The sequence below is a fragment of the Cyanistes caeruleus genome, chromosome 2 (assembly GCF_971803275.1).
Source record: "Cyanistes caeruleus chromosome 2, bCyaCae1.hap1.1, whole genome shotgun sequence".
Taxonomy (NCBI): domain Eukaryota; kingdom Metazoa; phylum Chordata; class Aves; order Passeriformes; family Paridae; genus Cyanistes; species Cyanistes caeruleus.
Window position 1 is genome coordinate 51943169 of NC_141702.1, and position 27123 is coordinate 51970291.

The following is a 27123-nucleotide window of genomic DNA, read 5'->3' on the forward strand; positions in this document are numbered from 1 at the left end:
CTTCCCCTCATGAGGAAGTTGAAGAGATGAGATCTCCCCTCAGGCTCCTGTTCTCCAGGATGAAAAGACTAAGTTCAGTCCTCATAAGGCCCTCACCATCCTCATGGCCTTTCTTTGGACACTCTCTAATAGCTTCATATCTTTTTTATGTTGTGGCACCCAGAACTGCCCCCAACACTGCAGGTGAGGCTGCCCCAGCTCAGAGCAGAGCAGGACAATTCCCTCCCTTGCCCAGCTGGCCATGCTGTGCCTGATGTCCCCAGGACAGGGTTGGCCCTCCTGGCTGCCAGGGCACTGCTGGCTCATGTTCAACTTGTCATCTACCAGGACCTCCAGGTCCCTTTCATTGGGGCTGCTCTCCAGCCTCTCATTTCCCAGTTTATAAACACAGCCAGGGCTGCCCCATCCCAGTGCAGAATCCAGCGCTCATCCTTGTTAAACTTCACATGGTTGGTGCCTGTCCACCTCTCTGATTTGTTGAGATGTCTCCACAGGGTCACTCTGCCCTTGAGAAAGTCAACAGTTCCTTCCAATTTCAAATTGTGTCACCAGCAAACTTACTTAACTATTTTTTTTTTGCTTCCATAAACACTGCTGAAACAGAGAGAACCCTTGCCTTGGTATCCCTCTAAACACTCTGTGCAACTGAGGGTTTAAAACTCCTGCTGGACCAGAATAAAGACACAGTGGGTTGAGGAGGTCCTTAAGGAGGCATAACAGGTACTGGTTTTCTTAGCAGACCCTATGGTGCTGCTGGAGGCAGCTGAAGGGAGGGTGGATACCAAGGCAGAGCTCACCCACACCTCCTGCAGTCTGGCTGGGTGAGCTGGAGAAAAGGATCACACTGTCCCTGCAGCTGAATGCGGCTTCTTCAGGGGCTCAAACCTGGAAACAGTGCTAAGCCTAAGGCCTGCTCTATTTTCTTGTGAAATGGCCCGCTTTAGACTATTCTGGAGTTACTCAGGAACTCTTTTGTCAAAAGCAGCTGCTATGACTTTTGCACTGCTTTGGGGCACCGAGCCTGCAGGGAGACTCCTCACTGCAGCATCGAGGACACCCTCTTCACCACAGCCTCTGTGGGAGAAAAGAACAAATGTATTTTGGGAACTGAGTAACAAAAACGGAGGGAGGGAGGGAGGGAGGGAGGGAGGGAGGGAGGGAGGGAGGGAGGGAGGGAGGGAGGGAGGGAGGGAGGGAGGGAGGGAGGGAGGGAGGGAGGGAGGGAGGGAGGGAGGGAGGGAGGGAGGGAGGGAGGGAGGGAGGGAGGGAGGGAGGGAGGGAGTGTATAGTGCTTAGATGCTGGCTGGGGTTAAACCATGACAGTCTCTTGCCAGAAATAGTGCACAGCATTAGTCTCCTGACAGGCTTCTTGGGAAGAGGAGTCATGCTCAGAGTCCCTGCCATCCTACACCTACCCTGCCCCTAAACCGAAGGGAGGTGCTCACAGCCATGTTCCTGGCTCTGGTCGGCTCTGCTGGTCCAGAAATGGTATACTTGTAGGTGTGGTACAAGGTGGGCTCCCTGGGAAGCAAGAGAGGGACACCACTGTTCTGTGGTCCTTGGGTTTTGATGGGGACAGCTTGATGTGCAAAGCAAGTGGTCACCATATGGGAGCACCAAGCCCTGAGAAAAACTGCCGAGACCCCAAGTTTCTTCTACCAGCGCCAAGACAGGCTAGTACTCACAGAGGACAAGCAGAGCCGGTTCTGGAAGTGGCACATTCATGTATGGGCTGTTTTCAGTGCAGAAAAGTGTCTCCTGGTGTCAACAGAGATCTTTTGAACCAGGTTGAGAGGAACATCAAGTAGCCACAACAGCACTGCAATTCCAACTGGACATTTTAATGCAGCATAAAGATTGTAAGACAGACACGGATGCTTGTGCCCAGATAGATATGGGACACCATTTGCCTAAGTTCATAAAACAACTTGGGATTTATTGAGAGTGATTACATTCAAAGTCTTGGCAAAACTTTGAATTACAAAGCCATTTTTTATTAATTTTTAAATAAAATAACAGCATAGCTTAGCAAAAAATATTTGATGCATTGGAAGTAGCGTCCTTTAGATATCTGTACTATAGATACAAATTAATACATCTGTATACTACAGATACAGGTAAAAATTGAAACATGACATAACTCTAACTCTTGGACTCAATTAGTATGTCAAGCTCTTTCAAAAGCTTAAGTAATATATTAAGAATTATACTATTATGTCTTTCCCTTTCCAGGTTTTAAGACAACAAATCAGGACATATCTACTGGCTAGCTAAGAAAAATTAAATTAAATTAAACTATGTTTAATTATGTTAAATATGTTTCCTTCCAGTGATGCACTAATAAATTAAAAATTAATTTAAAAGAGACACTAGTTATATGGTAAATAAAAACTTAGGCAAACATGGCTGTTTGATGGATAGCAATAAAGAAATGATTTTTTTATTGTTCTACAAAGAAGTAGATAAAATCCATTTACCCATGTTTCTCCCTGGGTCTCCCCATGGGTCTCATTTTGGCCTTATATTTGAAATATATTCAGGCATATTTACTACTAACCCATTTTTTTTTTTTCTTACACCATGCCTGAGTCAAACAGCTTAACTGAATTTCACAGAGAATGAAAAAACTGACACAAAACATAGATTATTTGCTGCTAAATCTCTTCCAAATAATTTTGCAGAACAGTTCAACATTTCTCTCACTAAATAAACACACAGAAGCCAAGTGTTTTGAAGTTTCAGTCAGCCAGGGCTTCCACTGATGTTAATGTTCCTGGAAAGTCACTTGACTAGCTCTGTTAAACTGGTTATTTTCTTTGTCCCTGAATGGAGCTTCTCCTTTAAATAAAATACTAAACAATAATCATCATTGTGGTTCTTTATAAAATCTCCTAAAATGAAATACTAAGGTTTCACTCTCTTGTGTACTTTTGGGGATGTTTTGCTGGATGTATGAAGCGGGAAACCCCCTACAGAGCAAAAAAAACTTCGGGGCTAAAGGAATCCTGAGGACAAATGATTGAAAATCATCTATCCTAACTGACACTTCATCATAAAATGCACTTATACCAGAAAAATAAAAATGGAAACCACCCCACGCTTTCCGTCTTTAATTTTACCTTCAGCAGGAAAAACAAGGTGTAGTAGTTGTGTAAAATGAGCAGGAAATCAGAAGTGGATTTACCAGGGAGGCTCCAGACCATCCACTTTGCAGGCACACAGCAGAGATTGTGGTGCTCGTGTATCTCCCATTACAAAGCAGAGGGAGCTGGCAGAGCCTTGCCCTGCTTCCCATTTAGATCCTGGCTCCCTCTGTCCCTCCCTGTACCAGGAAGGCTTGTGCCTGCCAAGAGGAATGACATAGAAGCTGACTCTTCCAAACAGGAAGATGGGAAAGTCCCCAGTTAAGAAAAATATTAAAGGGAATCTAGAGTTGAAGAAAATGTTGAAGTTCCATTGAAAGCAAAAGGAAAGGAATGAAGAACATTTTTAAACCCCATTAGCTTCAATAAGTTAAATATGTCATTAAAGGTAAGTGCATACTTTTATGAATAAGAATTTTTAATGACCCTTAAATCTACAGCTGTCTCATCGACATTACTTAGAGTGGAACTAGAAATTGTTTCCGGTAATCCGCTAAATTACTTGAAAATTAAATTGTATGATGAGCAAACAACAATGATTCATGTTAGAAATCTAAGTTCCCTCTCTTTCTGTCAGTCAAAACCAAATCTGAATCTTCACCTCACACACAAAATTCTTAAGGATTTTTATTATTATTGTATTTTTATTATATTATTATTATATTTTTTATTATTATTGCTGAACTACTTGAAAATTAAACTTTATGATGAACAAGGGACAACGATTCCTCTTAAAAATCTACAGTTCCCTTTCTTCCTGTTAGTCAAATTCAAACCTAAATCTTCACCTTACATACACAAATCCTTATGGGCTTTTCCCCATCTTTATTATTTTATTTGTAGTTTTTATTTTGTTCTTAAAACTAGACAGAAGCTATCTAAAAACTGTTTGCCCACAGCCCTCTTAAAAATTGAAGGCCTCATAAAGTAGTAGTCGAACATGCTGAAGTTGCATTTTTCATAGCTTAACTGAGCAAATCTGTACAAGAAAACCTTTGTCACCATAACATCAGCAGCACACACTGTCAGCTTTCATCCCGCTACACGTAGGTGGTGTATCCTGCAGTGTCCCGTCCCCAGAGCAGGACCAGCACAGACACTGCTGTCCCACAGCATTCCTGAGCGAGCTGAGGGCCACACGTGGGGCAGGTGCCACACAGATGATGCAGCTGTAGAGCCCTGGTCCCATGTCCCAGGGACATGTGGAAAACCTTCCCAAACCACAGGCCCAAGAGCCAATGTGCTGCCTTTATGAGCAGCCTTGGTGAAGTTTTTCATAGTGACACCTTCTCATTAGGCCCAGGCCTTTTAGGGGTGGTCACCATTCCTACACACTTGTTGAAAGTAAATTGTAAGGGGGAAACCCCTGATCTTATAAAAGTTGAAACTTGATATTCCGTTATTATACTGGCGTTTTATCCCTTTTAAAAATCTAAGGCAGAACTAGAACAGTATCTCTTGCTTTTTTAAATTGTCTCCTCATCTCCAGGGTTCCTTCACCTTCTGAGATATAGAGATCTGTTAATAAAAAATTGCAACAGGAATTTCAATTTCTTGAGTGTTTTGTTGGGTTTTTTTACCAATAAAGTAGGGAAACCCAAAGAATATTTATACCTTTAATATTTCTCGCTTTCTTCCTTGTATTCCACTTCTAAATTCTTTTTTCATTGCACTCTGAAGAGAGATGAACAATCTGGACTTCAGTATGAGAGGTCTTTATATTTTTGCTCTTCCTAATCTAATAAGAGCAATGGTTTTATTATTTTTATGAGAAATATTGTTTTTCCTCCTAAAATGTTTATTATATTCTACAGCTTTCTATTCCAAGAGTTGTACACTTCTATACTGGGGAGGTCTAACTTGGTGGCTGCCTGACAGTATTCTCCTAGTAGTTCTTCCCTTAAACACAAGATGTCAGGTTTTCTGTCCAAACATCTCTAAGCAAGTAAAAAATATTCTTGGCATTGGATAAATTCCAGTATCACTCGAAAGAAGAAAATCACTAAAATAATAAACAATGGTTGCACAGTCTCTTTCACTGGTATGACAAGACCATTAATTGTTTGTGTTTCTGTTGCATGAAAGTAGTGGTGGTTCTGAAGCATGAAGCAGAGAACATTAGGATCTGGATCCAAATATTCCCAAAGCGTAAAGCTTTTAATGGACAGCACTGTGGATCAAAACTAATGCTACCATGGGAAAGTGTTTTTGTTCTTAATCTCTGATCCAGCACACATACATGACCTGGCTGCCAGCTGAAGGTATGGTTAGCCCTTAAAAGAGCATATTCCTGGTCTGAAACTGCAGAATGACACTCACATCCATCATGCTCTCTTAACAATCACTCTTTAGCTTTTAGTGCCTCATGTATTTAATAAAATTGCTCTTTTGCATAAGCTCTGTGTTGATTTTACACCAGGTTCTACATTCATGAAAGGTTTCTTTTCTAGTCAACTGATACATTTCACTGTTTTTTGGATTAGGGATCTCAAAGTCAGTAGGAAAGGGAATTCAGCCTTGGTGAATTTATCCTAGGTGAAGGAAAGCTCTTGCACTGAGTTTTCATATATTGTTTATAATATAATCTAGAAAATATTAACCATAGAACTCTGTATGTACTAAATGCATTTTTAAATAAAAACCCTTAATGTTTGATTTCCTCAGGGACATAGCCAATTTGAATGCTTTAGGATTTGAAATTATAATATCCTCTTGTAAGTAGTGAAGGCTTTTTTCCCCTAACCCAGAAGAATTAAAGCACTGACAGGGGTCCCTTACTTTGTGCAGAGCTTTAGAGATAATTAGCGGAGGAGCAACAAAAATACAAGTGCTAAAAGGAAAATCTGCAAAGCAAAAATCTGTAACAGATAATACCACAATCACTTAATACATGGCAAGATATCAGGAAGGAGAATATTGTCCTGGAAATATCCATGTACAAAAATGGAGAAAGCAAACTGAGAAACAAAGACATCTATTCCGCTAAATTTATAGAAGTGGCTTTTCAGGAAGCAAACCTGTAGAGGAGTGGAGGCAGGACTTGAAAAAAAAAAAAGGAAAAAAAAAAAAAGCAGAACTGGTAACCTACTTGTTTCCCCTCCTGAATTCTCTTCAACAGGATTTCCTCATCACATCATGCGGAGCCATGTAAATATGCCCCCTTTGGCTACGTGACAGGAATCATTTCCTCCACCCTGCTTACAGGGAAGGAAAGCAAAAAAGAAAGGTCAGGATCTTAGGGATTTGTATTAGCAGATAGCACTTAGTCAGGAAAAGGATAAAGATTACAGGGGAAGTGGTGCTATTCATCTGTAATCCTTTTCTGTCACACACATTTTATATATTAATAATAAAAAATATGTGGAAAAAATTAAGCATTACTATTCTTCACTTTCAATTTCTCATTGGTACTTAATGAAGGTATAAAGATTTCAAAATGTCCTAGAAGAAACTCACAAGCTGAAATTTTGCTAGCATCTGCAAATGTGAAAGCAAAATTTTTTCACCACTATAACTCCCTGGGAAAAAAAAAAAATTGCACTGCAAGTGAAGTTATTAACCAGGAAAAAGCTTCCTTAATGGTTTGTTTGCAGGAATTGCTGATTGTTGCCAGTAATAATTCTGTGTGTTCCAGTGGCTCCAGCAGAGGTGGGACCCTAACTCATGCTTAACACAGCTGCACAGAAAAAAACCCAGAGTCCTGCAGCAACACCATGCCTAAAACACTCAGGTGACAATGAACAGCTGCTTTTACCAGCTCTGATCAATGGGCAGGAGTTTCGCTGTTAACAAATAGATTCGTTACTATAAAAACCAATAAAAAAATGAGTTTTCTAGTAGATTTTAGTGTCATTTTCTACTTATTCAATGTATACATAATACACTTAATATATCTTGGATGGAAATACAATTTCTAGAAAAGTACCTATTCTTGGAGATTTTAGGCACTGCAAAATCTGTTACAAACTAGATTTGTATGCTGAAACACAGTAATTTATTTTTTTTATTATGACATTTTATTGAAACAAGACTAGCACAGTCAAGTTAAGCTCCTTTGTAAAACTGTGCTGTTTTGTTGGTTTTTTTTTTACTGTTACTCAGTAGCTCTTAGTCACTCTGTATATTTTCTCCCTGCTCATGAAACTATTGAGCAATGCCAGGACTCACACAAGTCCTCATTGAACTCTACTGGAAACAGCCCCACCTGATGATTCTTCCTTACTGATAGTTACTTCTTGAACTAATTTAGAAGTTTTTTCATCTATTTCACATGTATACTACTTCTGTTGCAATGTAATGTGTTTTAAACAATAATATTTTGCTACACTAAGATAAATGCTTTACCCATTTTTCAATATGTATATACTTAGTCAATTTTAGACATTTTAGACCAATTTATTGTACTGTTGATGTGACTAAAGAAGCTGAGAAGATGCTATCCAGAAGTACATTATGTACATACACTGCTAACTGATTTATTTAAATAAAGACACCTCATTTTGGAGATTTTTTCATTGGCATTAGTGCAAGCTAAACCAGTTTACCATCACTAGCTCTGAATTGTGTAATTTCAATTTCACTGATATAAAATCATGCTGTAGTGCTGTGTTCAGATCAATTCTTAGCTGAAAAAAAAATATTTCATTTACTTTATAGTTATATCCCAAAGGACCCACAGATAAATGTTTTCACTGGAAAATAAGAAGTACTCAATAAATGCACTTCATTAATATCCTCAGAATAAAGCAAGCCTACAGCTGTTTCACGTATTAATTCCTTAACTAGTAGTCTTATAGCATTAGACTTTTTCACATGCCAAAAACTTTATAGGGAACAAGAACTTAAAAGACAAATCTGAGTGCAACTACACAGTTGCCCTCCTCTTTATTTTTATGCTTTCTCTTACAATCAGATCAAATCACTATAAGTAGCAGGTGAGATCACACTAAATCAATCAGTCATAAGTAGCCAGATAAGTCCTGATCTAATTAATAGAAAGAACACTGCTGCAATTATATTTACTATTTCTTTATAAAATCTGCCACTGTTCATACAAAAGTGAAACTTATGACTGGCACTGAAGAACATGATGGTGAGAATTTTCTCCACTAATCTACTTAAAGTTTGTCTGAGGTTTAAAGTGAAATCAATGCTTTTTATCTTGGTGCTCTTGGAACTCTCGAGGTTCTTGTCCTCATAAACAGAGATTCATGTAACAAGATCCCATCACAACAGCTGATTTCCCAGCAGACAGCCACGTGAGTGGCTCTTGGGAAGGCTCCTGTGATAGCTTGGCATTTCTGACTTTTTTTTTTTTTTTTTAATGTTGCTGATAAGCATACCAGAACCACAAAACACAGCGCAAGGCTTTCGCCACAGCTTTGGCTTGCCAGCAGTCTCAGATTCCACTCTGACAGCCTAAGGATTTTGTTTTCTGCCCAGACAGTATCTTTAAAAGTTACATTTTTTCCCCTCAATCATTCCCTAGGATAAGAAGTTTTTCTGACGCCCTTTTATTACAGCAGGGATTGTTCTGACATTTCCATCCAGGACTTAATCTGCAACCCTTGTTGTTAGGGCATGATGTACTAACGTTGTGTCTAAAATGGCTACTAAGAAACAACTTCTGAAGGGAGAGTGCAAACCATTTTTCACCTATATTTATCAGGTTCCTAGCTGAAATTTTCTTTCAAAACAGCTTTACATTGCAATCTGTGTATTGTTCTAGCTGGTTGGCACTTTCTAATAAGTATCATTTGTGCCTGCTTTAACACAAGACGTTAGATAAAAGAATATAAGAAAAGACTTCTAGGAACAGTTTTTTCAAGGTTGCCAAGTCCTACGTGCAAGAAGATTTGTGACATTGTGTGTAGACTCATTATTCATGTATGTATAAGAGTCAAGTTTTCAGCTGTATACAGTAATTCCTAAGGTAAAATACATACCATTTACCAACTTTTCATTTTCCAAATTTACTTTCTTTTTCAATGTATGCAATGAAGGCTCTAAGAACCAACCTTTAGATTAAGTGTGGAGAAGCCAAGAATGCTTCATGAAAACAAAGAGTCCATAGCAGAAATATTGAAATTACTTTTCAAGGAAATAAATTAACTGATTCCCTGTTAATTTCTGTGTCTTAGTAGCCCTTCAGCAAAGATGTGGCTCCTGACATTGTCTTGTTTCACATACTGGATCTGTGTTGCAGCAAGTTCAGTATTAAGTTTTGTTAAGGCAATTTGCTGTTTCCATTTTTGATGCTTCTCAATCCCCACTGCAGTCAAGCTATCTATAGAATAATCAATTCAGTGTATAATCAATATATCACCACTTTAATTTTGCAGAGTCATAATTCAGACTCCTTTTTTCCATCCAGCTGAGATTTCCTAATTATGGCACCCTCATAGTGAAGCCAGCTTTACAGGCTGGAAAACACAGGGATTTGCAAATTAGGGACAAAACCATAAAATGAACCTGTATTTTGAGCTGTGATATTATGAAACCAGCATCATCTCATTCTGCAGAATGACTTACTGAGTGTAGTCAGACACTACTTCTTGTGGCAGTAACAAAAATGAATTCATAGAGAGAAATCATAGTACTTCAATCCTGCTAGAGAATTAGGCTTTATTCTGACCCGTCCTTCCTTGGTGTATTTCCTAATAAATACCTGTTTTGGTATAGTAGGTAAAATCCCACTGGAAATCTGGACACATGATCTGAGCAAAGTATTCAGATCCCTGCGTTCTTACACAAAGAGAGCATGAGGTTGAAGGTGGGTTAAATTCCTGGTGTTAGCTTATGCAAATAAAACCCTCACAGCACACACAGTGCTATTTAGTAATGACTACAGAAAAATTCTTGTGAATGTGGTGTCCCACAGTCAAATGAATTAAAAATAGAGAGAAGTATCTGAACATGTGTAATTTTGCTTTTAACTATAAAATGTGCTATTAATGAGCTAATTTCACGTGGCACTCTGGATGAGGAAATGACTGTGTTTTGTCTGTGGTACAGTAGTACCTCAAGCATCAGCCAAGACCAGGGGATTCACTGGGTCACGCAGTGCTGCAGCTGCCAACACTCCTTGTCACACACGGCTTACAGTCTAAATAATGGAGACAGGCAAAGGGTAAAAGGGGAAACAGAGATATAGGAGTATCTCATCCAAGGTCACACAACTGGTCAGTAACAGAGCTGAGATTAGAGAAGGGGCCCCCCAGGTCCCCATCTCAGTGCCCACACCACATGACCTCACTGCCCATCTCTGCTTGGCAGCTCCACTTGTTACAGCAGCTTCCTGTGCAGACCTGGTAAGTCTCCATGGAGCCACAAAGCGTGGAATGGGAGTCTCTGCTGATAACAGCAGGGGTTGTTGAATTACAGAGATGAACTTAAAGCAGTCTTCAAAAGCATTCTGAAATTTGGCTTTAAGAAGCAAAGCAGCATAATTAAAAAATAGCTAATTTGAATAGCTCTATGTATCCCTGAAGTCTGATCAGGTTCATGACTTAATTTCACTTTTTTATGAAATCCTTTTAAATTATTTGCATTGCAAAAAAACCCGCTAGTACAAAATGAGAAAAGCAAAATTTGATAATCCAGTAATAAGGGTAGACAATTGTTTTAACAAATGTTCAACTGCTTTCCAGGCCTGAAGCTAAGAAGGAAAAGATAGCAATTTGCACATCAGAGAATGACTCAAAATATTTTCAAAAACATAGCTGCTAAGCCTTTATTTTACAAAACATTCTATTTGTGTGTCATTCTGCATAGTTAATTAAAGCAATAATAGCTATAAAATATACTTGCCCTTCAGCAGAATTTACTCTCACTGTGTTGTCAGGTAATCCTGTGGCCAACTATTACTACAAAAATAAATTCAAATAAATAATAATAAAAATAATGCAGTAATGAAGGATAATTTCTTTGGGAGAGTCTTAAAATGCTGATGTAATTTAGAATGGTCTCATGGCTGTACTGCTGCTGCTGGTGGTAAATAACCCCCGCTTCCCCAAAATGACTGCACCCCACCCAGGTTGTGCATCAAAGCATTTCATTCCAGATTAATGCTGACAAATTATTTGGGTGTTTACTGTTGTTAAGGAAAAAAAAAAAAATAAAATAAATGTGTTTATGGGATCCATGGAGTGTTGCTTGAGACTGGTGTGGTTCTGGGACTAACAATGAATATATTCACCTGGGGAAGCAAGCCACAGTCATGAGATTCCCAGCTCAGTTTGTCAGTTTTAACCTCAAGAATTTAAAAATATGTTCTCCTGTTCTATGAAAAGTAAGTTTCCTGCTTCACTCAAGTGGTTCTTTGCATTTGTTGAAGGTGATTTATGAACCCAGGTGACATAAGGGACAATAATGTGGTAAGAAATCTAGAAAGAATAATATATTTGAGTGATGATAAGGGTGAAATAATTTCCATTAGCTTAAGTTCCTGGTTGGTCTATCCCTCAGTGGGAAACTGGATTCAGCAATATCCAGAACCCAAAGACAGGCATGAATCTCTCTACAAAGCTGTAGTAGGCTAAATACAGATCTTTGTGACAATTTTAGGAAGTGAAGATGTGATAGGAAAAAATATAGTGATGCAGGCAGAAAACCAAGAAAATAAAAACAGTAATGCAAGTGTAAAGGGAGGACTTTGAAGAAGAGTGCAGAAGAAATAATTCCAAAACAAGAGAAGCAATTAAGAAGGATGCATCTAAGTGTCCTTTAAAATATGACTTGAGACATTGATAAAATTTGTTTGGAAAGATCCATAAATTCTAGAAAAGCATTTTGTCTCCTAAGCCCAGATATGAGCAGAAAGCACATGGACAGTACAAAGGGTTTGATCTGTTTAAACAATGTGTAAGATATACAGTTATGTTTCAAAGGTTGTTTCCATAGTGCTAGATAAAATAATGGCACAGACTGTTTTTCAAAATAAATACTGTAACAATTAGACTAAGCACACAGTCATTCTTCCTGATCTAATTAGGATGCTCATAAGAAATTTTTGAAGTGCATACCTTTTTCTAGCCTACACTTTCTGTAAAACATACATGAATCTTTCACCTCACAAGATGAACAGAAGCCTAAAAATCCTCCTCAAAAACTAAGTTCTGCACCCAATGACCCAGTACCATACTGCTAGTTACTTACTTGCTACATTGAAAAAGAAGGCTTCACATTTCCTCAGAGGCTATCAGCAGGAACCCAGAAGAATGAATGTTAATTACTTATCCTAATAATATTAATTATTTTTAGTAAAAGTAATTTTCAAGAAGTCTCAGGGATTACAGCGCTGGGAAATTAAATCCTCCTTTCATATATAAGTATATACACAGATAGATATATGACACAAACAGCACAGACTGCTTTAGCTCTGCTGTATTGCTGAAAGTATCTAATCAGTTTTGCAATTCATTAGAGAACTGCTTTTGTGACTGTGTATAGCAATGAGTTCTACAGCTTGCCTATATGCTGCATAGCCCAGTGCTTTCTATTGCTGAAGTTTTTTGTAAGCTTGTTCTCTTTGATTAAAGGAAAGAAAGGAAGGTAGGGAAGAAGGAACTGAAAGAAAACAAGGATGAAGATTCTCAGGCAATACTCTGGAAAAATTTACAAATTTGGACAAATGTAATTAATTGATACAATAGCCATCACAACTTCTTTTTTCTGTGAGAATAATTAATAATAATAATAAAAAAACAAAACCAAAACCAATCCCAAATTCGGGTATTACTAGGACATTGGCAATTACACTTATTGTTTGAAAATACAAGTGTATGGTTCTAAACTGTGGCATTTTAAAATCAGGCATGAGTAAAAGGATCAGCCATAAACATGCCTATTCAAACCAAATCCTCCAATTTTTTCAACAGAGAACAAAAGTAACATGGAATTTGCTGCATTCCCAAAGATAAGCAAATCCAGGTTCTGGTGGACAACACTGGATAGAGCTTTCCAAACTTGGGCATCTCTCACAGATAATTAATGCCCTGCCAGCTGCTTCTTCATACTTCATTTGCAGAGTTCAAATGTGTGAATCTCTGTGGAGTTTGACTTGGCAGTGCATCACAGGGAGAAAAGTAATTTTTCAGGCAACTAGGCTCAGTTCTATACAACTGTGCTCAAACATAATGAAGTTCTTGTAAACCAAACAGTTTGGTGATAAAAAGGTTTATCTCTGTAGGATAATTTATTTTAATCTGTTATCTTATGCAAATCCAGCAGTGCTCCTATCTTTTTAATATCTTCCATAAGGCTAGACACGCTCCAAAGAGAGTGTAAAATGTGTGGTTCTAAAATCACATTTTAAACCAAGAAGTTTTTAGCAACAGACTCATTTTGGATGCGAATCTGACTTGTGGTTTCTCAAAACCTGGGCAGCAGCCAGCCTAAGACACATCATGCAGCCTGTCAGTCAGCAGCAGCACAGCCTCTTTGGGATCCACACGCTAATCCCTGTACGGACTCCTGTGTTGTGCACCTGGGCACCCACCAGCAGCGCACGGAGCAACAGAACCAGTACCCTGCACTGAGCGCTCCTTCTCTCACCAGTTCGCTTGTGGAGTAAGCAAGGGCCATGCAACACAAAATCCTATTTTGTCAGATGGTTAGGGGCTGGTGGGAAGCTAGGGTGGGTTTTTCGTGAAAATTCTCCCTTAATGTCATTCAAATATGAGTCTTTGTAAAGGCACAGTGGGAAAGGCCATCAATACCTACCAGTAGGTCATGTCATGTTTACTTCAAGCCTATATTTTTTTTCTGTCTACTACTATGTAATTTCAAACTTTTTCAATATATCTGAGAGAATATTTACAGTATATAGCAATGACTTGTTGCAAAGACTTGGTTGAGATGTTTGTCAGAGTGGAAGAGTCCCTTTGGGGGCTGACCAGCCAGGGTCAGGGCCAATCCCACCATCCCAGGCAGAACTGGGGATCCTTGGAGCAGCTGGGCTAGCACATCTGCTCACTCTTCACAGCCAGGACCAGCAGGACCCACGGCAGGGCACAGGCCACTGAACTACCCAACCATAGACCATAGGCTGTTAGAGCACAGGCAATTCTCTAACTCCTACTTGCTTCATGCTTCCCCACAGCTAAGTATGATTACCACTGCCATCCTGAATTCCCGAAGAACCCCTGGTGTGCTTTAGCACATACATTTCTGAACTAACAGCGGAGCAACATTCTGGTTCTTTCAATAATGCTATCTTTCTAGTTTTTATTTAAAGTTCCAAGTTCTTAAGTGGTAGACCTGTAGGAAATTCTAATGTTTATTCAACTATTAGAAGTTCTACACTTTGCATTTTCAAAGCAAGCTTTGGGATCATAATCTCTAAAGGCTCCAATAAGAAAAGTTATACATATTGTTTAAAACAAATAATTCCTCTCTATTGTTTTCCTGGAGGGGTAACTAGAGTCTGACATTGCACAAATTCATAACCACTGACTTTCACATCTGATTGGGTCTGCAAGAAATGCAGCCCTTTCAAGGTGAAAAGCCCTGCAGTCCAGTAGCTGTTGCCAGTTGAAGGCCACAAAGCCTTTGGTGCCTCCATCGCCAGCCTTCAGCAGAGCAGGGCAAGCTCCCTGTGTGGCTTTCAGGGAGGCTCAGCTCCTTCCCAGAGTGCATGCACATATACTTCAGCTCTGCACAGGAACCTCCAGAGCTGGAGTGGCCGCATACAGTGTCCTCAATGCCCTGCACTCTGGGACACTGCGACCAAACAGCTGCGCTGCTGAACTCGAACACAGAGCCAGGCAAACGCACGGAGCTGCTCCCTGCATGAGCCTGATCATGAGCTCACCAGGGTTGAGAGCAGGACATGCAGATAGCCATGATGCCCCTGATAGTCATCTCCCGACTTGCAGGCCTCCTCCTCTCTAGTTAAACCCAACACTGCCCTCTCAAGCAGAGCAAACAATTAACCTCGGAGTAACTCAAAGTTCAGGACAGAAACTGCACAATTCATGTTAAAGTTCTCAGTTGGTGCAACATCAGTTCCATGACAACTTCCCTATGTGATGATGTAAATGATGACGTCAAGGCCCGGAGATACTGTCTTCAAGCAGAGGCATTGGCATACTGGCCAATTGTCAGAGCAGTGTCAACATCCCCCTAATTCCCCTGAGTACCTGAAGAAGCAAATACCGATTTAGACCTGTGTGGATAGTCCTACTGCTAAGAGTTTTCTGTGAATGTCACTCTATTGCCTTGATGTTAGTGCGTAGCTCTCATAGTGGAGTAGATGATGCTCACTACAATTTTTTTCCTTGCGTGATCTTTAATCGGACGCACACAATTCGCTCAGAGGACGTTACTGTACGGCCGGGCCGCAGGTACCGGCACACGGCGGCAGGAACCTGGGTCCCAGGACAACGCCTGCCGGTGCCGGTGCCGGTGCCGCGCGGGCAGCCACACCGTGTTTACGGCTGAATGAGGGGCGCAGCCGAGCAGCTGCGTCAGTGCGGGCGGGGGCGGGCCGGGGCGGGGGAGGCGGGCGCGCCCGGCGGGGCGGCCGCCGCGGGCGGGGGGCGGTGACGCGCGGGGCGGGCCGGGGCGGCTGCGGGGCGCGGCCGGGCGCGCTGCCCCGCGGCACCAGGGGAGGCTGCCCGCGTCCTCCCCGGCATGGGGGTCGGGCTCGGGCCGGCACCCCGCGGGCGGCGCTGACCGGAGCGGCACCCGCCGCTGCCGCCGCTCCCGACCCCGCGCCCGCAGCCCCTCGGTGGGGAGGCCGGGCGGCGGCGGCCGGCGCCCGCGGGCGGCCGGGCGGCGCGGGGTTCGGCGCAGCGGGGCTCGGGACCCGGAAGCAGAAGCGGGGCCGGGAGGCGGCTGGATGGGAAGGAGCGGCGGCGGGCGGCGATGGGGGAGCAGCAGAGCTCGCTGAGCGCCCCGCGGGCGGCCGCAGCGCCGCCGAGCCCGGCCGGGGGCCCGCGGGAGCCCGGCCCGGACGAGCCGCCTTCGCCGCGAGAGGCGGTCCCGGGCGGCGGGGCAGCCGGGCCGGGGCGAGGCGGGGAGCTGCCGCCGGCCGCCGCCGGCCCCGAGCGGCGAGGGACCGAAGAGGAGGCGGAGGCGGCGGCCGGGCCGGAGCAGCCGCCGGGCTCGGGGGAGCCGGCGGCCCCGGCGGAGGAGGGGCCGGAGGGAGGCAGCGGCCGCCGCCGCCCCCCCCGGCGGCACGTGTACTGCACCGTCTACTGCGTGGAGAACGATCGGCCGGCGGCGGCCCCCGGCTCCCCCCGCGGCGGCCCGGGCGTGGGGCAGCCCCCGGCGCGGCGCGGGGTGGTGTCGGGCGACGACCCGCTATCGTCCGGCGGCAGCATCGAGGTAGTGGACTTGTACCTGCTGCCCGAGCCCTTCTCCGGGCTGATCGCGGGCGAGTTCGGGCCGCTGCTGGTGCTGAGCTGCCGCGTGTGCCTGGAGGAGAAGCCCATCAAGCCCCTGTCCTGCTGCAAGAAGGCGGTGTGCGAGGAGTGCCTCCGGCGGTACCTCAGCTCCCAGGTACTTCCCAGCGGGCGCCGCCGGGCTGTGCTGGTGGGGGCTGTGGCCGCATGCTCGGGCAGCCCGGCGGGCTGAGCGCTGCGCCGGGCCCGGCGAGCCGGGCAGGGCCCTGAGGTGCGGAGCGGGCGGGAGCCTTTCCCGTCCCGTAGGGAACGCGTTCGGCAGCCACCTGCGTGCGAGCTGCGGATTCAGCGAGCGCCCCTTCCCCCTGCGCTGCCCTGCGCTGTTCTTACGCAGCTGGTCGGGTTTGGTCACTGAGGCGTTTTCAGGATCTTTCCGTCTTTACAAGGATTTTTTTTTGCTTTGAGACTTCAAACTCTCTCTGTTACCTGGCCGGCGGCAGCAGCATTCTTTTAAGAGGAGGCCAAGGAGCGGTGAGGAGCGGAGTTCGGGAGCGCTGAGAGCCGAAGCGGCTCCTGGAGCTGGGGGTTTTGCTTGCTGCCGCTTGGGCTTGCTGATGTTCGGGCCCTTGGTGCAGCCTCTCGGCCTGCTCATCGCAGGACACATCGCGTCTGGTGTTACGTCAGTTATGAAAGATGAAAATTGTGTGTGTGTATTGGTGAACAATTGCAGTAAACAATAACTTATTTGGAGAAAAAAATTTGAAAATACAGCTTTTACTTCATGGGCAGACAGCTGCTCATCCTGGGCAGGTAGCTGGCATATGGTGTGCTTACACGTTCATCACTGTTTTGTCAGTCAGAACTGCTGTTTCAAACCGAAATCAGCAGCTTGATAACTAAGCTCTCTCTTCACGAATGTTTTCAGTTGTTAGTTTAGCACCTCCGAATATATTTGTGTTTCCGCTGCTAGTGTAATCATACCCTAAACATGAGGAACAATGGGACGAGTGTGGTGTATGTGGGAAAACCAAAACCAACTAAACCCTTTGCTTACCGCCTTTATGCTTTTATTCTGCAGAAGCTTTTAGGATGTACTTGGTGGAGATGTGCTGGTTTGGTGGTGGAATGAGTTTTTACACCTGTTGGGGCTTGGTGCTGTGCTGGGGCAGTTTGTGTAGTCCTGCTGGGCTGTGTGTGTAGGGAAGGAATGGATGATTACAGCTACCCCTGCACTCTATAAATAGTTGACAGGCCTCTTCTGACCAGAGTACATTTCACTGCTTGGAAATTGCACGTGCTACCAGAAGTCAAGTAGCTGCTCTTCTCTGGGCCCTGGTAGCCTGTGGAGCATTTGTTGGTGCTGCCAGCATTTGTTCTGGCTAATAGTAAACTCAGTAGCATTTCTATGATTTAGTTTGGATTTAGTTTATTATGTTTAGATAATAGTGAAAGGCTTAACTTGGGAACTGATGGATTGGATGGTCAGAGTGTGTGTTTTGTGTGTTTCCTGTAACACTGAAACTCAAGAACACTTAATAAGCCTTCTTGAGACTTTGTGCACAGAGACCAGAATGATTTGATTTGTAGATAAGTGGTAGACTGGAAGTTCTTACTTAAGTTTTTAGATTATATTGTCAATGCACATTTGTGCCACTTTGATATCTGCAGCTGAGGTCCTGTGTTAAAATATTGACTTTCCTTTAAGCTGGAAATTGGTAAGTGTTGTGATGTCAGGGTGATCTTCCCCATGTTCTGCAGGTGCCTGCACTTTACAGTGATGTAATGGAAGTTACATGATCTGGTATCAGAAGCCATACTGAAGAACTCTTCTGGCTGGATTCTTGGAGAAGGAAGCAGTAGCTTGGTGGCTGAAATAGCTGGCTGGCCTAGGAAGCAGGTGTATGCGCTATGATGTGGGTTTAGCATTGGCCAGGTGTTGGAGGTGTATGCAGGGATGCTCTTCAAGGAAGCCACTACTATTGCTAAGCACCTGCAAAGCTGATCCCAGCAGCTGTTAAAAGGTACCCATGTGGCACATAGCCATTTGGGTACTTCCTCCTGTACATTAAAAGTGGGGGAGGGATGCTGATCTTGAGGAGTGAGATGCACAGAGCACTTCTGTGGACATGTTTTTACAGATGCTTTTATGACCAGGCAGAATTTTAGTTGCTTGATAAATTTGTAAGGGAAAAATGAAACAAAATACAAAAAAATTACAGTCCAATGTGTTCTTCCCTTATCCTTCTTTTTGAAAAGGACAAGAAAGTGATATTCCTTCGAGAAGAACAAGAAGTGATCGGTCTCTTCTTTGTGCTGTGGAAGGACCTTGTGAGTCATCCTGGGGAGAGAGAAAGGCATCTCCGTGTCAGTTATGTTAGAAGAAATTCTGGGAAGGATGAGTGAAAAGCCAGTATAGCTTAGAAATCAAGTTACCTTTCATCTTTGAGACTTTGCATTTTCTGTAGGAAATTAAAAAGAAAATTTATGAGGAGTTTGAAAGGAATAAATGCTGAAAAGCTGTTTTTATGTGAAAATTTTAGATCTTACTTTTGGATATGAACAGCCTGATTTAAGAATTCACCTGAAATCAAAAACAAACAACAAAACACCTGAAAAAAAACCAAACCCAGACAGCTTTGTGCATAGTTTAGATCTGGTTTTATTTTCAGAGAAATAATAATCTCTGACCTGGCTGACTCTACGTCTGTGGAGGAGTGGTCTCTCATGCTGAAGATGTGGAATATGTTGGCAGAAGTATAGCACTTAAAATAGTTTGTGTTGCTTTTGATGTCTGTGTGTGTTCTGTGCCTGAAGAAAGCTGTATTCTTCATGATGGCTTCAGTGTGATTCCTTAAATGATATTTAATGGAGTAGCAAATGTTAATGCACCCTGCTTTCTTCTGTGCAAATATATAAGAGCATCAGAACTTCTGCCTTCAAGCCCTTTATAGATCAGAAAATCAACTGAAGTTTTAGTCATTCTTAAAAGGAATGCCAGATGAAAATACTCCAACTGCAGAGTTTTTGCTCATCATGTTACCAGCATGCTGAAAAATGAGCATAACATCTGAAGGTCCTTAGAGGTCAAGTCCAGTCTTTTTTATCACTGGCACCTTGCTGCATAATCCCTTTCAAAGATTTAGTGGCTGGAGCAGAAACTTAGCAGGCAAGCCTGGAATGCCCAGGCTGATCAGGAGCCTGACTTTGGGAAATTGCATAACTACCTCTGCCTCGATTTAACTATTCTGTATGACATTCTGATAATCACAGAGCACTTGGGGCTCTTTAGGGTCTGACTATGATTAGTTGATCTACTATTCAAACAATATTCTGTGACTATTTGTTTAGACTCAAATGAATTGATGATATGGTAATTGATAGGTATGGGTGATGGGTTATCATGCAAGAGATTGTGGCTTTCACAGCTCAGGAACTGGTGTGGATCCCACAGAGTCTGAGTCAGGCCCCAGCAAGCCCTGTCTCCAGGAACTGATGCAGCCCAGAGCTGCTGTGTTATGCTTAATGGGTGAGGTTGAAGAGTGGGCTTGTCTGAAAGGCTAATGTTCGCCCTCCATGGACTCTCAGATATGTGTTGAGTGAGACTGGGATCAAAAGTGTAGAACCATTCAGCTAGGAGCTGTGGGTTTCTGTACTCTGTCATCCAGCATACAAACTTGGGACAGGGAAGCAAAAATGAGGATGCTTAATCTCACAGGTGTAATACTACATCTGTATCTCCTTCATCTCCTTCACTTCCCATCTTTTTCTCCATTAAACATGGCACCAAACCCAGGCTTTTTCAGAAACTGTGCATACCCAGGTTTGCTAAAAGAGTGATCCACTTCCTAATCACTCTGGGCTGTTTATATTTTTACATCAGAGGGAGCATTTCACTTTTCTTATAAAATGGCTGCAAAAGTTTTTATAGAAACCTCAGTGTCTGCTTTTTCTACATGCAAATAGGGAAACTTGATAATCCAGTTTTGATCTTGTGCTCATTAGTGATGCTTTATTTTGTAAATCTAGTAACTCTGTTGGAGTAGTCATTCTTATAGTAAAAAACTTAGGGTGAGTTAATTTACACACCATATTGTATTCTTCATCAGATCTTATAGTGCTTTAATTATAGGAACTCTAATGAGATTAGTAGCCATGAGTAAATTGGAAGGGATGGTTGGGGGTGGGGAGGGACTGCATCTGACAGCGTTTTGTGCATGTTTAGCTTTGATGGGACAAGAATCCTGCTTTATTCTGAGCATGAAAGGTGGAGATCATCCTCCCTCGGCTCAGGACCTCAGTCTTTCTCTCTGTGACCTGAGATCTTGGTTTTGACCCCTTTATTTTCTGTACATGATTTCTTTCTGAAAGAGCTGGAGAAAAAAAAATAGCTGCTGACTGTTACAGTCAGGATTTTTGTGGGGAATGTGATTATAAAGCTGCATAGTGAAGAGAAAATTTAGGAGCAGTCTGCATCACATAAAACTAGTACTGGCTTGGACCTGGAGGGCCTTGACACCTGTGTCTCGTCAGGTGTCTGATGGTATCGTACAAATGATACATCTTCAAAGCTGTAGTCTGCTGATGAAAACCAGCCAGCAGAAATGTAGGCACCAAGTGCTGAATCATCTGATGGTTAATGAGCTGCTTGTGCCCTGAGTCAAACCAGAGCTCAGAAAGGCCACTGTCATTCAGTGCAGAAGCAGCTCTGTGTTTGCAAGGGTAATTAATCTAAAACCCTTCTCTAATGCCAGCTACCGAATGGCTGGGATGGCTGCAAACTGCCTACCAGGAGGTGGAGTGACCACCCCTCCAGGTGACATTGCAAGAATGCAGAAGTTTGCAAAGGAGGAAGAGAGGTGCAGGAGGAGAAAAGAACCTGCTGGTTTATAGGCTTTCTAAACCAAATCAGCAGCCTCAGCCACTGTAAGCTGTGTTCCCAAGAAGGAGGAGGAGAGGGCAGATAGTCTTGGTCCATCAGATGCAAGCAGCCTATAAGCTGCAGGAGCACCTAAACTACTTCTGTCATTTTCAGCAAGCAGCTTCTGAAGGTCTGTCATGTTCTCCTGATGCGTTGTTTGCAGTACCAGTGTCAAAATGCTGCTATGTAGGCAGATGTCACAGTTCAGGATGATACTAAGATTGTAAGAGTTAGTCTTTCAAGTTGACAAGGTACATGGCAGACTTTTAGTCCATCTTGAATGCTTCTTGGTGAACCCAGTTTGTGCTGAAACCTAAGTCTGGAACAGTTTGCAAAACCCAGCATTGATGAAAATGCTTTGAAATTAATTTTAAAGAAAACTAGGTTTGAGCAATGTTCTTGAATGATAATACTGCCTGGTTACCCTGGTGTGTGTAGGCCTAGGTGCTCTGTCAGCATATGAGGACTGCATGTGGTATGTTTGTGCAGCAGTTGCTCCAAGCTTACTTTACATGGGTAGCTATGACTTCCTCTTGTTTGGATAAGTCTTTGCCAGGTGTAGAGCTGGAATTATGGCTGTCCTTTCTTAGCCATGGTATTCTGAAGTGAATCGTAAGAGAGTGGCTGTTCTTACAGCTGAAGAATATTTTCAGTAGAACTCTGTGATCCAGGATACTGAGAATAGAAAAGATGGTGTCACCTTTGAATTGAACCATGAGTTGCAAGAAGCATTTTGCTGATGGAAAAAGGCCCAAGTTCCTGAGAGGAGGATAAGTGGCATAATGAAATTGTTGATGTTGGTAGCGAATGGTAAGGGTAAATGGTGGGTGCTACAGGGATACCATGAGTTCACTGATGTTGATAGTAAAGTTGATTTTGAAGTTTAAAGTCTTCCTATGAATGGGAAATTCCAGTGGGAGATGGAGAACCAGTTCTGTTTTAGCTGGGCTTGAAACCTAATTTTGAAAAAGTGTAATTTCTGTGAAGCAGAAGCCCTCCTTGTCAGCTGTCTCTCACAGTCAGTGTGTTGCCCCTCGCTGGTCTGTGGGTGGTGCTGGCGATGGGGACCAGAGACACGCTGAGACATCAGCAGATCATCTGCTGCATCCCTTCCCTCCCACTGCTTCCACCAGCTGTTCACTCGAGCCACCAGGCACAGGTATGGAATCAGTCCAGGGGATGTAAAATTAAATTAGTTGAAAACTGAACTGTTGGTGCTTAGTTGCCCAAACAAAAAGAAATGAAGGAGTTAAGTGAGGGTTGGGAAGGCCTTCAGCTCACCTCTGCCCCATTCCTGCTTCTCCACCCAGAACAACCGTTCTTCCAACTGCTCTGGGGCCTCTTGGCCCTTCATTCCTCTTTTCTTCTTGTACAAATATCTTGCTTCCTGCTGTCTAAACCATCCAGGCTCAAGGAAAGTATGTATTTTAAGTGGCCAGGATGTCAGTACATTGTCAAAATGATTAAGAGTTGTAAGGGATGTAATTTCTTTAAAAGAATTCAGACTGGAGGCTTCCCCCTGAAGAAGGGCATTACTTACCCACCCAGGTTTATCAGTCTTTCTGTATGCTTTATCTGCTTGTGGTTATGTTTCTCTTGCTCCTTTTTTTAAAGTACTTTCTTGATGAATTTTGTTTTAAAAGTTAAAGAAAAATAAAAAACTCATCTATAGGATTTTATTAGCCAAATACTACTTTCTCTATACTAGAAAAAGTGACAAATTTTACTAGTGGTGAAGAAGTTATTTAATTTTTAAGTACTTGAAAAATTTCTGGTAAGGCAAAGAAATTAATTTTACTTGGAAATTAAAAATCAGGATGAAAATTTCAAAACTACTCAGAAGAAAATTTTATAGATTTCAGTGTGGAAGGTCAGAAGTTTAGTAGTTTAGGCCAGATTTGGAATTAAATCTGAAACGGCTTAGATTCCCTGTTCAAGTCAACATTTAATTTAAATGGTACCTCTCTGCTTCAGTTTGAGATTAATGTATATTTTCATTGACAGCCTTGTTGGGATGTGCTGTTGCTCTCGCTTGCTTACATAATTGTGTAAAGAGAGGATGTGCAGTTTCTGTATTAGAATTCCATGAAAAGGTAAAGAAATTTCCAAGTCTATCACACTTCCATTTGCTTTTGAGCTTGCTAAGTAGACTGCAGAGCACTCATTTTCTTCAGTGATGTTTTTATTAAGTACAGCACAAACTATATAAGATTTTGTACTGAAAAATAGAAAGGGCAAAGTTTTATTTTCTCAGGGTTATCATCCTTGTGCCATTGTGTATTGTTTTCTACCACTAACATGATATGAATGGCAGCAGAAGCAGGTACCCCTCTAGTTTACTTGGTTTGGCTTCCCGATCTTGTAGGGATGGAGTGGTGTATCAGCTTGGGAGTGTGGGATGGGGATCTGAATGACTCTATCCCTTTAGCTTGTAGGAAAGGGAAGTCCTATCCAAACTTTTTCAGCTGTGACGTGGCTCTGTGGGGTTGCTCACACAATACAAGGAAGGAAGAAAAGGGAGAAGATTTCTGGGATGGGTAGGGCATAATGATCGTGTAGGAATTGGTTTGCTCCAGAAGGTGGACTTGCTCAGAGTAAGCTTTCATAAAACAAAAGGGAATTGTGAAGACTACTGGCCTTCATGTAGGGGGGATCCTTGGCCTCTATTTAAAGCTGAAGCTGAATACTGGCCAGTTATTCTGGTAAATGGTGGCCACAAAGTGAAATGGGACTAGCTCTTTTTCTGGTTTCCTGTTGCAAGGAGGCAGGCAGGAAATAAATCTAGCCATAGAAAAAAAAAATAGTAAGGATTCTAAACAGTTTAAAGTATAGAACTTCCAGGAAAAAAATGGCTTAATGTTTTACTGAGCTGCTGGAAGACTTCTATGCCCCACTGGCAGCAGGGTGGGTTGAGTAGGTAGATAAAGCATCCCATCTGTGACAGGATTACAGAGTGCCTGTGAGGTGCCACTTCCCTACAGAAGCAAAAACAAGTCCTTCACTCTAGTCAGTACTATTGCTGTTGTAGGGGGGCAAGGAAATGATGGGGAAGGGCTTCTTAACCTTTCAGCCATTTTGATGTTGCTCACTATGAGGGTGTTAACTGGGGAGAGGACATACTATGCCTTTCTATTCCAGTGCACCTGTGCAGTGCTGGGTGAAATTTGTCTGCTGAGAAGCCTCACAGGAGCAAGCATATAAATTGCTCAGTGCTTTTACACATCCATGTGCAGTTCAGTTGTGCAATAGCTTGGAAACTCTGTCTAGTTAACTTCATGGCATTAGCATGCAGGTTAAAAATGGGAAAGAAAGTGTAACTTTTGAGTTTTTTTGGAATGGATGGATCTTAAAAAGAGCAAAACTAGCCCACAGTGTTTAGATGCCTAGCGTTGCATACCAACTACAAAATGTACATGATTGTTTTTTCATGATGAACTAATCCATATAGAGGTTAGGACAGAAAATGAGTTTTAAAACACTGGAGTTTAGTCTAAGTGTTTTTGCTGTTAGATATTTGCATATATTGACATGTACAGGTCCACCTAGACCTCCAAGTGGTCAAAGCGAAATACAGTATTAAAATCTGGATATTTCAGAGTACGCATATATCTAGTGGTCCCCATTTGCCTTACATAAGGCCAGTGGAAATCAAGCAGACTCAGAAATTTTCATTCATTTGTGTAATGGAAAGTAAATTCAGCCTTGCTTTTGTTGTATTTCTCAGTAACACTTAAAGAGGAATTTTCAAACTTCTGAAGATAGCCATTCTTTCAAGACATTATTTGGAGTTCTAACTTTATTTTAAATTACTGTCATCTTCCCAGTCAGTAAGATATAAATCTTCCTTGCAGTGAGTTGCAGCTTTACTGATGGACATTGCTGAGTGCTTTTGTCTCAGCAAAGTAGGTATTTCATGTCAAGGCTTGATTTGTTGTTCTTTCAGTGAAAGCAACTCATCAAATCCTACCTGAATTATCCCAGAGTGTAATCCTTCATGAGAACCTCACCCAAGCCATGACAGGTAGTCAGACAAGTCTAGGTTATCACTTCTGATAAACTAAGGATCTAAAATGAGTTCTGGATCACATTCTGTTTTCTTTCCATGTCTCCCCCTTTTCTAAAGCTGATGGTGGTATACAGTGATTTTAGCTAGTAGTGCTGCTTATCCCAGTCTGCTACTTGTTCCCTACTATTTGTGCATCATTTGATCCATCATCAGAAAAAAACACCTGATTTAAAAAGTAACCTTTCACTGTCATTTTTTGCTTCTTTTATTCTTACCCAGTTTCTAATTGTATTATGCACAATATACAAATGTTTATTTCATCATGAGGTGGTACTGAATTAAGTGCTAAGCCAAGCCGTTTATTTTGGCAACTGTGGCAGCCTGTCAAACCAAAACATTTGAAAATGACATGTTCACAAAGGTGACAGATGGGGATTTTCTTTGGAGCTCGATGAAATCAAAACTGCAGTTTGGTCCTTTTGCTGCATCATTTCCTCTTTCACAATCCAGATGGAAGTTACAGTTTATCCAATGCCTGAAGGTGCATCTGCACCCACATATCTTGGACAGGCAGGGTCCAGGGAGTTACTCCAAGCTGCTCCCAGCACTGAGGTGCCCAGTCAAGCCCAGGCTGGTACACACTGGTCCTGTCTCTGCTGCCTGTGGCATCGTTAAATATGAGCTTTTCAACTGGCTGAATTCTAAAGCATCCTCATGTGTTTTGTAACATAGATTATTCTGAAGATAGTCTTACAAGTGAAGTTTTTCATGTGAATATTGTTGCAGATGAAGAACCTCTCTTTTGATCATTCTTGTTTCAACAGCTTTAGTTTGCTGCAGCCAGGCAGGCAATGCCAAGCATGTTCATTATTTTCCTGAGAGAATTTTTTTTCTGCACCACAGAGCTCTCAAATGAAGGTTCTTGTTCCTAATCCATTTGAATAATAAATGAAAATATACAGAACTTAAAATTATAGAATAATTAGGGGGTTTTATTGTGTGGGTTATGCTATGTTTTGTTGGAGGTATTTTTGGTGGGTGGAGATAGGGGTGTTAGGTTTTTAGGTGTTTTGTTTGTGTTTTTTTCTGCAAAAAGACAGAATGCACATCAGTAGTGAATATGACATTTAAAAATGTAAAACACAGCAAGGTTACAGCACTCATGGAAGAACTGGTATGAATAATTAGACTTTGATAGTGAGGGTTGTTTTGAGCTTGGCCATACATCTCTTGGTAGAAGTGAAAAATGTAATGTTTCTATTGAAGAAAACAATCAAAATAATGACTATTCCAGCATATTCTGTTGTACTTCGATTTTTTTCTTCTGTAGGTGTGCTGCTTTTGACCCATAAAAATTTTAAGCCTCTTTTTAAAATTAATGTAGGTTTTAAGAAAAGTTCTAGCATGTGCACTGGGCTGTGACTACAGCTTTCACAGGCTAGAAGCATGTTTTTTAGTGAGCAGCTTTGAGATGTTTGGAGAAGGGAGAGGAGAGCAGGAGAAGGGTCCTGTTTCATTGCGTCAGTAATGAACTGGCACCGGACGATAAGTTTTCCAATACTAGCTTATAATTTTGCTTCTGTATCAAGTTTCCATGTAGGAGAATTTTATCTATCCTTTTGCTGAAAAGAAGGCACAAGGAAGGGGTTTTTTATTATTTTTATTTTTCAGGTATGAGCTTGTCCAGCTGTTGAAATGTTAGTAGGAGAC

The 27123-nt window shown here is 42.2% G+C and overlaps 1 protein-coding gene across 3 annotated transcripts in view; it reads left to right on the forward strand.

The window, feature by feature from the left end:
- The first annotated feature begins 15994 nt into the window (after nucleotides 1–15994).
- The window catches only part of RNF217 (ring finger protein 217), a 63530-nt gene continuing 52401 nt past the window's right edge, over nucleotides 15995–27123 (forward strand). For all 3 annotated transcript variants that reach the window (XM_086876956.1, XM_086876959.1, XM_086876957.1), the window contains exon 1: nucleotides 15995–16646. In XM_086876956.1, the coding sequence (XP_086733082.1) occupies nucleotides 16011–16646 (636 nt within the window). In that variant the 5' untranslated portion in view covers nucleotides 15995–16010. The remainder of the gene's footprint in view (nucleotides 16647–27123) is intronic.